Source organism: Drosophila pseudoobscura, chromosome 4 (assembly GCF_009870125.1).
Source record: "Drosophila pseudoobscura strain MV-25-SWS-2005 chromosome 4, UCI_Dpse_MV25, whole genome shotgun sequence".
Lineage (NCBI taxonomy): Eukaryota > Metazoa > Arthropoda > Insecta > Diptera > Drosophilidae > Drosophila > Drosophila pseudoobscura.
This window is the reverse complement of record NC_046681.1, coordinates 19,368,804-19,379,583: the sequence shown is the minus strand read 5'-3', so window position 1 is coordinate 19,379,583 and position 10,780 is coordinate 19,368,804. Positions and strand designations below refer to the sequence as shown.

At 48.5% G+C, this 10,780-nt stretch overlaps 2 protein-coding genes across 9 annotated transcripts in view; both read left to right on the top strand.

The window, feature by feature from the left end:
* The window catches only part of Slob (Slowpoke binding protein), a 34,467-nt gene that overhangs the window by 10,384 nt on the left and 13,303 nt on the right, over window positions 1-10,780 (top strand). For 2 of the 8 annotated variants that reach the window (XM_015180343.2, XM_015180342.2), the window contains exons 1-4: window positions 3,794-3,870; window positions 8,905-9,353; window positions 9,705-9,824; window positions 10,105-10,275. In XM_015180343.2, coding sequence (XP_015035829.2) covers window positions 3,865-3,870; window positions 8,905-9,353; window positions 9,705-9,824; window positions 10,105-10,275 — 746 coding nt within the window. In that variant the 5' untranslated portion in view covers window positions 3,794-3,864. Of the gene's footprint in view, window positions 1-2,593; window positions 2,681-3,793; window positions 3,871-8,904; window positions 9,354-9,704; window positions 9,825-10,104; window positions 10,276-10,780 lie in introns of those variants that run through there. The other 6 variants (XM_015180345.2, XM_015180346.2, XM_033380789.1 and 3 more) reach the window with 5 other exon arrangements.
* LOC6902823 (uncharacterized) lies at window positions 60-873 on the top strand. The gene has a single exon (XM_002132524.3). The coding sequence runs from the start codon at window positions 198-200 to the stop codon at window positions 816-818; it is 621 nt and encodes a 206-aa protein (XP_002132560.2). The 5' UTR covers window positions 60-197; the 3' UTR covers window positions 819-873.

Here is a 10,780-nt window from a genome sequence, read left to right as displayed (position 1 = left end):
AAGGGAGGGGGGCGGGCATCGTAGAAGGCCTGGGGAGTCAAGGGGAATTTGTCGAGCCGAGTTTAGAAGATCGGAAAATCAGTAGAGCTCCTGAGAGCTACAGGCATACACAACAAATATTGTGCGTGAAATAAATTTGAAAATAATACTTAGTTGCAACTCGAATCTAGACTAAAATTCACTCAACCTCAACCACGATGTACAAGCTGTCGGTCTTCGACTCGGACCTGATGCGATTCATCTTCCACCCGTTCCCGTTTGGGAGGGCCAAGAACGAATACACCATTTGGAAGATCGCCTATCCGAAGGGTAATCTCTTGAAGCACTTCAGCGATCTGAAGACCTGCAACTATTGCACGCCGGGCCTGTTCCCGTACGTCTTCTGGCTGGTGCTGCTTTTGAGCCTGGTCGGCGTCGGCTGCACTATGAGTCAAATGCTGAGGCTGTGGGTGTGCCGGGAGTGTGAGCTGCGCATGTGGCGCAGCCGGGAGTTCCATGTGTTCGCCGCCGCGATACTCCGACGCGCCCGAATGATGGGCTGCTGGATCAAGCTCATGACCTGGGTCAGTCTCATCGTGGGCGCCACGACGGTCCAGCCGCAGTTGATACGCCCCTGGATCCTGTACAACAGCTTCATGATGGCCGCCGAGATCGTATTTTGGGTCCACGAGGTCCTGTCTGGCCAGATCCAGCTCGAACTGCACTCGATTCTGACCCTGGTCCTGCCCTGTCTGTATATCCTGATGGTCAAGTGTGTGCAGGAGGTCTTCGAGCTGTCCGTGAAACGTGGTCTGGAGAGTTTGGTTCGAGTGGCTTGATTCTAAATGAAACTCAATCGTTTGTTTATTTTTACTAAAACCCGTTGGCCTTCAACTTTCTTTTGGTATTTTCCATCGATCGGAGCTCCTTTCTTGTTCGGGTTGGATAAAGTGGAAGATGTGGATCGTGAGAGGGAGCACTGGTCCGCTTTCGGCGCTCGCCAGAGAGTGGTAACAGTGCGAGCAAAGGCTGTTAATGGAGTGTGATAGCAGGCAGCGATAACAGACTGCTAACGGAGAGTGACAGTTGCAGGCGATTACAGTCTGTTAACGTACAGTCTGGAGAGTGGGCACCTGGAGCGATAGCAGACTGTTAACGGAGGAGAGTGGTTAACGTTAAAGCATAGTGTTTACCGGCAGACTGTTAACCGACTGTTAGCGGGGACAGGCAAGCGGGAGCGAGCATGGGCTGTTAACGGAGAGTGGCTACCGGTAGCGACATCAGACTGTTAAAGGGAGTGTGGTAGCTGGTAGCCGATAACAGACTGTTAACGGAGAGTGTCTGTTAACGGATAGTGCTTACCGGCAGTCTGTTAACCTGGGTTTCCTCGAGCTGCTGCCCGTATTTGCACCTTCTGCTTTCCCTTTTGCTTTCCATTTCGTACCCAAATGAATGTCAAATAGTCGCCCCCTGGCCCTGCCCCCCTGCCCGTGTGTATGGCCATAAGGGAGTTTGCCTTCTGCTAAAAGTTCAAAGTTCAGGCGCGTGTCACCAGCAACATGGAGCATAAACATGACATGGCATTTCCAGAGAGACTAAATCAACAGATTGCCATTTGCCCCACCCCCACCCCCACCCTCACCCTCACACCCGCATCCACAGCCAATCCTCTACCAATTCCATTTCCATTTCCCTGTCCATCTCCTCAGCGGTGGAAATGCCAAAAGCCAACGGAAAAACATTCAAGCCAAAAATGTTGCCGGCTCCTGGCGCCCTACGCTGCCTACGCTGGCCATTGATGATGATAATTGCGAAGGCGGCAGCCACCAAAACACTGCGAACGCTTCATTGAACAAGTCCCAAACGGTGGCCCAAACTTTGCCAGGACATCCGTTCGGCTCGGACCCCCAGCCGAGCTTCAATCAGCGCAAAGTACTCTTGAAATTCGATGAGCGGAGCTAATCTCTCGCTCTGCGGGCTCTCGGGCGGCCACGGCATTGTTGGCCAATAATATTTGGGCAAAAACAAATCAATAAATGGGTAATTACAGCGACAGGAAAGCCAATGGGCTCAAGGAAAGTGAAAGTCGAGCTGGGAAGCGACAGAGATTCGAGGAAATTCATTTGGGCTGGGGCTTGTGGGGCTTTCTAAAGGTTTTTCTATATTTAAACGTTTGCAGAATCATTTCTCTGGCTTCACTTGGCAAACAGGGGAACATTCGTGAGGCTCTGAGCATCTTTTGAGTACATTTCATTCAAACCAAGGAGTTCCAAAGAGCCATGGGAAGATCTAGCAAAGATTATATAAATAGTAAGAGGAGGAACGTCTCTACCCAAAACTTGTTGGAGAGGCCAGAAGAGAGCCCCCTACAAAGGCAGGATTTGCATTCCTCCCAATACGAAAAACATTGTACTTTGATTTCTGTTAACCTAATCTCCTTTTGCCACTAACTTCCAGTTAGACAAACCTCCAACAGGCAACTCTGTTGGGATTTCGTTTACTTAAGAACTTTGGAGCCTTGCAGCCTGGGATCCTGGGAGCCTTGGAGCCTTGGCGCTCTGCTGCATGCATAAATCACTCATCAAAGTTTTCTCAATGTCTGTTTTCGTTGCAGAAAACCCAACTGTGACGTGCCCTTAGATGAAAGGACCGTGCGATGCAATTGAATCCAAGCAGAACCACTGAAACGCACTACTGGATTGTAAGTACCACAGATGCCACATCCTCCACCTCCATCCTCCTAGCGACCTTGGACCCTGAACCTTGGCTGTGGTTTCATTTTAATTTTCACAACTCGACAACTCCTTGTGGCCGCAATTATCGAGCCATCAAAAAATTGCCAGCCAAAAAGTCGGGGAGCCAAAAAGTGCACAAAAAAAAACAACAAATGCAAATCCAGACATTCAGAAATTTCTGCAAAGGCTGACGCGGCATTGTCTCTGCATTGGCAGGATGCCAGGATGGCAGGAAGCTTCCGGAACGGAGGGCGATGGAATTTTATTGCAGCCAAAATTGTTTGGAAAATTACGAAAATTGTCCCCCACCCCTCGCCCTGGACGTCCTGCCGCCCTGCCCCTCTGGCCAGGACTCAATTGAAAAGAGTTGAGGGCGAGCCAAAAGGCCATTCCACTTAATTTACTAACCGGAATGGAGATGTTCGGGCGTCTTCGATTAGGGCCGATGCATTTTCCATGATCTAGACCAGACACAAAGTCAATAAATCATCCAGCCGTCGCGTCGTCTGTGGCACATTTCCATGCCACAATGCCACAATCGAGACACAGATTCCTCTGGCATTCCGATCCGACCTCTGACCCGGAATGCCAACTGCAATCGACATTTCTGGCTGCAAAATTGATGATCCAACAGAGTCGGATTCCGTCTGTCTCGGCCATAAAATTGAAGAGAATCCTTCTCTAAAATGATTTGTAAGCTCCTTGGGGACTCTCCTCCTCCTCCTCCCTCCCTACCGGCTGCCCCCTCCCGGCCGTAAAGCGTGAAAACACAATTTGATTAAAAAGTCCAGAGCGGGGTGTGACCTTGCCTGGGAGGGGAGTGGGGAGGGCTGTGAACCTTTTAGCTTTCCTCAAAGAAAATGTCAAGTTTTTCACATTGAACTTTTCTCCGGGAATATTTCGCCAGGGATTTGGCGGACGAACCTTTTGGCAAATACTAAAATAATTGATTAATTTAAGCTTAAAGATTTAAGCCGAAACCAGGCACTCCTTGAAGGAGTATAAATAGGCCATTTTCTCTACCTTTAAGCCCTTGGAAAATATCCTTTAATTCCTTCCCGAAATTCTCTCTCTTTCAGACCCTTTTTTGGTGTGCCTTGGGAGGTTTGATATTAGGTGGAATCGTTGTCATCTCATACTGGATACGACGATGCAGGTATGTATCCAATCATCCCCCCCTTCCCATGCCCCATGCCCCTGCCCCATGCCCCATGCCCCCAAGCGTGGCAATATCTCTCGAATGAAATGATTTTCCCAATATGAAGACGAAAACGAATGCTGAAATATGCGTTTGGCCAGCAATCCAATTAGTGCCGCGGGGGAGGGGGAAAACGCATTCGTATTCGTTCGTTGTTTTTGTTGTTTTTGTCTTTTGAAAAACTGCTCAAATTGTCATCGGCCTAAGCCCCGCAACACGTGACTCCTGGTGGGGGGCAACGCCGCGGAACGGCGGATTCCGGCGGCTGCACGTGGGGATTGATGGGCGGTGGTTGGGCGGCTGGCTGGTGACATTAGAAAAGAAGCAAAATTGCCAGTTGGCCGAGCAGAACAACTGAATAATTCAACTCGGCAATTGGACCGACGACGATGGACGACAGACGACGTCCGACGAGCGACTGTTTGAGCAATTAAGTTAATGATGCAAGGTCACTGGAAATGGGCCTGGCCATCGTCCGCCTGCGCCTTCGCCTTCGCCTCCGCCTCATTCCAAGTCTCCTCCCATCTGCCAGGACGAGGGAGGACGAGGGCTAGTCCTAGTTCCGCCCCAATAATGACGCAGTGGACTTTCAGGCCGCCAACCGAGGGCGGTGACCAGTGGGGCCCACCCCCTACCCCCACCGTGGAGACCCATTACGTGGCTTGGCGCCAGTTCGTCCGCCACAGACAGAGAAATAAATTGTACAAATGTATGTTAAAGGACACACACAGAGAGAGACAGAGAGAGAGCAGGGCACAAACGCACTAAAAGGACAACCGCCCGGGTCCGGGCTCTGCCCCATTTTGGGGGGGGGGGGGGGGGGGTTAAAACTTTTCCAATTTCCATATGGCGCGATCAAAAGCAAACCCCGCAAACAAACAAAACTGGAAATATTTGCATACGGACAAGTGTCCCCTGCTAGGGGGGGGGGGGGGGGGGGAGTGGAGCCACTGGTCGCTGGGTGGTGGAGTGGTGCCGAGGCTGGTTACTGCTTACTGGTCAGGGCAAAGGTAAACAGTCGTTGAGCGGGTCATGATTAATGTGTCACAGCCATGAGGCAGGACAGGGCACAGTGGAGCCAGGAGTACCAGGATATAGGACTACCCATAAGTCCAAAGTCCGCCCTGAATGGCGGAACATGTGTAGTTTGCTCTCATTTACACCCCCCCCAAACATCTGTAATATCCCCCGACGCCCCCCCTATCACTGCTTGGGCCCACAGTGTCAGCGATCCGTACATTGTTATCCCATTTTCGTGGCTAAACAAACGACGGCCATGTCAAGTTCAACAGGGACTGACAGGGTGGGGACCCCTCACACCCCCTCCACCCCCCAAAGAAGAGCAAATACTAGTGGAACGACGACACTGGGCCGTGAGTCAGTTGGAAATTGTCATAAAAATTAAAAATCAATTTTTATAATCCAGTTAGAAGGGGGGGGCCAGGGGCAGAAAGAGAGAGAGAGGGCAATAGAGAATGAAAGAGAGAACGATTCCACCTTCCACCACAAATATAAAGCGATATGGACACGCAAACATTCTAAGCCACTCCACACCCGCACACACACACACACACACACACACACACACACACCTACACACAGAGAGAGAGAGAGAGAGAGAGAGAGAGAGAACCCACCTCGTGGCCTGGAATGGAATGAAGAAATTTCATAGTTTTCGCCCGGGCCGAAACGATATTCGAACGGCACCTTCATTAACGGACGACCCGAGCAGCGCGTTGGCCGCGTTTTCTTTAACCCCCCAGGTTACAGTTATTCGGTTATAACGGTTAAAATTCCAAATTTTCGGCGCGTTGAAGAGTGACAAAACTTTTGGCGACTAGTGAAAACTTTCGTGACGAAAGCAAACTATTTAAATATTTAACATAATTCCCGGGCACCCAATCAACGGTGGTTGAGTGGTGGCATAATGAAGCTGAAGCTGAAGCAGCAGCAGCAGCGATTGGGGCAGGTCCTGGTTTAGGCCAACAACAACAGCAACAACAACAGCAGGCCACCAACAGAGGCAGGTGCCTTTTGTGTCCCCTTGAACCCCCTCTTAAACCCCAACCCCCCTCCTTCATCATCATTTTTAATGTGCAATTCTGTTTGTGGCAAGGGCATTATTCCGTGGCACCAGATTAGACCTGTGTAATGACCAAAATTATGGTCTTTTGTGGCCAAAAGATGAGCATAAAAGAATATCCTAGGCAGGTGATAAATTCGCCTAATAAATGTGATATATTTGGGCGGCTTTAAGAGAAGGTTTTCGCCAAAGACTTCTGAAAGAGTCCCCCACAAAAATTCCCTTCCGCTTCGTAAACTTCCCCTCCAACTTCTGGCCCGAAAAATAATTAGTAATCGTCTGGTGGCTATTTTTAAACGCTTCGCATGAGTAATATCTCCGAACCGAACCTAAGCCCTTCGGCGCAAGCGATTCAATTAAAATGGTGTGGCATTAATGTCTGGAACATTGAACTAAGCCCCGGGCTAAGACCCCCCTCAGACAGGGGGGAGGGGAAGACATGCACTTGGAGCAAAGCAATATTGATTAATGATATTCGACGGCTTTTCGCATTTCTGGCTACTGCCTTCGTGGCTGTCGCTATCCGAATCGCGTTACTGTTGGCCATTTACCAAAATTGACAATTTAATTTGCAATGAAACAACAAAGTGGCAGGCGGATGGACGCACGGACGGACGGAGGGATGGCACAGAATAATGCAATAATCATAATGGCAGGATAAACTGAACGAAACTAGAGTTTCGAGCCTCGAGCCGCGTCTATCGTGATGGCAAATGAATAGGAATATGAATTTGACACCCAGACAGACAGACAGACAGGTGGGAACGTGGCAGAGGCAGAGGCAGGGGCAGAGGCAGAGGCAGTGGCAGGGGCAGTGGCAGAGGCAGTGGCAGAGGCAGTGGCAGAGGCAGTGGCAGTGGCAGGGGCAGTGGCAGAGCCTCTTGAAAGCCAAAAAGAAACGAAAAAATCAAAGAAACCTGCACTGCCGCCCCCCCACCGCCGCCCCTCATAGGAAAATCAATAAAAATGTCTTGAAAAAGTAAAAGGCAAAATGTGTCTGTGTGCGATGGCTGTTCCTGATTAGATAAATGCCCCAAAGGGCGGTTAGGGGGGTGGGTGCAAAAACAACAACAGAAAAATACAATTTAAAATTAGAATTAGACAATTAGGCAAATGGGCAGAAGAGAGCGTCTCGTACACGTGCAACATGCCACATGGCAAAACGCAGCAGGCAGCAGGGGAAGGGGTAGGGTGTAGGCTATAGGGGGGGCAAGGGGCCAGTGCACTCGTCGTGGCATATAGAACTCAATGTCACGCAGCCGCACACAAACACAGAAAAGCACTTGGCGGCAGGAAAGGCGCGTCGCGACATACGAGGCGTATGATTTATTTAAGCGTCTATTAAGGCGTCCCTTCCCTGGCTGCCACAGCGGTTGCAATGCCCTTGGAAAAGGGTATGAAAGCCCCCAAGAAGGGATAGAGCCCTATCATTCCTGTGGAGATCTGAGTTTAAATCTCCTGCTGCAAAGTAAATGTCCCAAAAATCTGTTGGGTTCCGAAAGAGTATCTTAATTATATTCTTGAACCGCATCTAGCACTCGTTTTACGGGCTTTTCTGTGAGGGTTTCTCGTGGAACTGCAAGGCTTTGGCTTTCGGTGTAAAACGAGAGGCGTGTCTACGTTTTAATTATCCACAAAAAAGGCCAGGCAGAAAGGAGAGTGTGATGGAGTGAAGTAGAACCACAAATTTGAGCTATTGTGCCTGCGTCAGACGTTTTAATTGTGGTCGATGGTCAGCAGACAGACACTTGAAGCACAGTAGAGCCCCAAGGGCATAAATCTGTAGAAGCCACGGCACAGGGATCATTCATGGGGGGCATTCACTGTACTCTACAGGCCCACAAAAAGCAATTACAATCACAGAAGCCATAAAAATGTACAAATGAAAACAAATTGAGATTTAATTATAGCCCAGGTCTCTCTATAAGGCATCCATAAACCATATTCCCCCCGCCCCCCACTATAACCCGAATTGTAAACTAAATTTCTGTCACCATCGAACCTCCTCCCAGATTTAGGTGTCCTTCAGCCTTGGTGGATTGTAGCGAAGGTTGCGCAGGCGATCGCGAGCGGTAGGTACTCGGAAAAACTACTGCCTTCGTTACACCAAAGCAAGTCTGATCCGATCGGACAAAAGTTGAGAGCAAAGCAAAAATTTCATCACCAGAGCAAAGAAAAACAAATACAAATTTCCTATTGAATTATGATTTTCTACAAAAAAACAAAAGAAAACTCCAAATCGAATTGGCTGCAAAAAGTTACACGCTAAAATATTTCCACATTTTCCTTTCAATTTTTCGATTTTTCCAAGCAAAATATTTATCTTTTTTTTTTGTAAAAAAAAAACTGTAATTAGTTTACGCTTTCGTATCGTATCGTATCGTATTGTATCACAAATATTGGCTGCAAATTAGTTTAGTTGAATTGAAGAAATTTTTGGAGTATGACCTATGACCGGATATGAGAAAAACGCATGCTCTTTCACACAATTCGTTACTTTTTTTGCGTTTCACACACACACACACACACACACCAATACACCCCCAAAGGACTGCTCAAAGTTCTAGTTGCTGCTTTTGTGATTGTCATTTTCAGCAAAAACAAACAAAACTCCACTCTATTTTACACTCTTTAAACGATTGCCGAGGGGGAGATCAAGCCTGAAGTTATTTACCATAGCTTTTGATTATCCTTTTTCCATTTCCACGAAGCGCTTCTGTCCGTTCTTTTCGTTTCGTTGCTATCGCCCACGCCTCGCCTCGTCTCTCGAGCAGAAAAGAGCTCTGATTAAACGAATTTATGCATATTTCTTTCCATTTCTTTGGTTCGAATTCTCACTCACAACGAAACACGACACCGCGACCCATCGACCGACCTATCGACCTATCGACCTCCCATCACCACCACAGGACACTTGCAGCGAGGTCAGCGCAGCGCCAGCGCCGCATCCGGAGCCGGAGCTCATCGTCGGCTGCCCTCAACAGCGGCAGCCCCCGAGGGACCCAAAAGTCATCGCCAGATCACAATCATCGTCGTCGTCGGCGCCGCCTGCTCCAGTGCATCAACTGAAGCAGCAGCAGTCCCTGCCACAGCCCCTGCACCAGCAGCAGCAGCAGCATCCAAGCCACCACCACAATCCGCACGCCTCCAAGTCCGTGTCCATCCTCGTCTACAAGACCCTGAACACAGTGTTCCGGAGCAGCCGCAAGATCATCGTGCGCGTCTGTGACTTGGCCAGCTCCAAGAAGTCCTTCACGATGTTCAAATTCAACAAGGCCGCCCAGCAGCAGCGGATGGACAACCGGAACAGCGCCGTCACCGGCCACGATCCGTTTGTCCGGCCGCCGGTTCCCGAAAAGTGAGTGGAAAGTGGCCCAAAGAGGGTGGTTGGAAGAGCATTGGTATTCCTGCAGGAGTTTCAAGGGTTCAAAGATCGTTTAAGACTTTGTTTTTCCCTGAAAATTGTAAGGGTTGAAGGGGAATTAATTCTTTCTAAAAAAAAAAGAATCGAAAACCCATTGGAAAGCCCCTAAACATAACATAGCAACCACTTTTACAAAGGATAAATCGATCAAAGATTACCAACTGTTTAGCAATCGATAAATTAATCGATCTTCCGATTGCCAATGCTTTTCCAACCGCTCGACAACCCCCGTTATGCGGTGTTATACCAATGTATCTATGTGTGTGTGTGTGTGTGTGTCGATAGGAAGGTGAAGCACATTATGAAGAAGCTGCACAAGGCGAACGGCTTGAAGCGCTCCAATTCGGCGATCGAGTTCGATGTCTCGGCCTTGACGGCTGCCAATCGCCGTCAGATCTACAGTAGGTGAGTAAACGAATCCAGACCCCCCCCCACCCAGCAAGTGTATATAGAAATATTCAAAGAAAAGATGGTGGTCACACTGGCCGGCTCTAGTCTTACTTTTTTTGGTTTTCTTTGGTTTAAGCTTCTTCTTCTTCTTCTTGAACACTAAACAAAATAACAAATGAAGAAAAACAAACACACTTATTGTTGTACTTTTATTTCGCCCCACCACCCACCACCCCCCACCACGCTCCCCCCACCCACCACACCGCATTGCCCCACAACATCCTTCTATTTGCAGCAATCGGTCGGCCAGCTCGGAGCAAGATAACATGTCCGACATGTCCGAGCACTCGGAGAAGTCGCCGCTGGTTAGCGCGAGGTTAGACAATCTAGCTAGGCTCTTCTTTAGCAAATCGATGCCAGCGGAAACCGGAAGTAGAGATACCATAGATTCAGTACTGACAACAAGGTTGCATTTACTCTAATCTCTTATCAACTGTATTTAAATACCCATCACCCATCGGCATTTGTACAGAATAGTTTTTGGTTTTTCTGTTTTTGCCTGCTCGACTTTTCCCCCCCTCTAGTTTTCCTCCGTTTGTACTCCTCTCTTGCTCCTCTCTTTTTCTTCTTTTTTTTGTTGTTTCATTGCATGCGAAATACCCTCAAAATGAAATGCTTTCAATGTCTTGCCACACGTAGCCTTTGCCGTAGAAAGAACACACTTTACGAATATTTTTCAATTTGTTTTTTTCCGTTTCGCACACACAAAAAAAAAAAGTATATGTATAGCCATAAAACTAGAGATCCCGGGAATCTAGCATCTGATGTGTTTCACATTTTTCAAGAGGCCCAAAAAAATAATTAACTTGAAAGCTTTTTTGGGAGTCAAATAATTTCCTGCCCCCGCCCCTGGCCCTGCCCCTGGCCCCGCCCCTCTTTTGGATGCTGCTAAAAAATATTTTGTAAAACTT

What these genes read in the sequence shown, in the direction of transcription:
- LOC6902823 (XM_002132524.3), top strand. Translation starts at nt 198, where the DNA reads ATGTACAAGCTGTCGGTCTTCGACTCGGACCTGATGCGATTCATCTTC.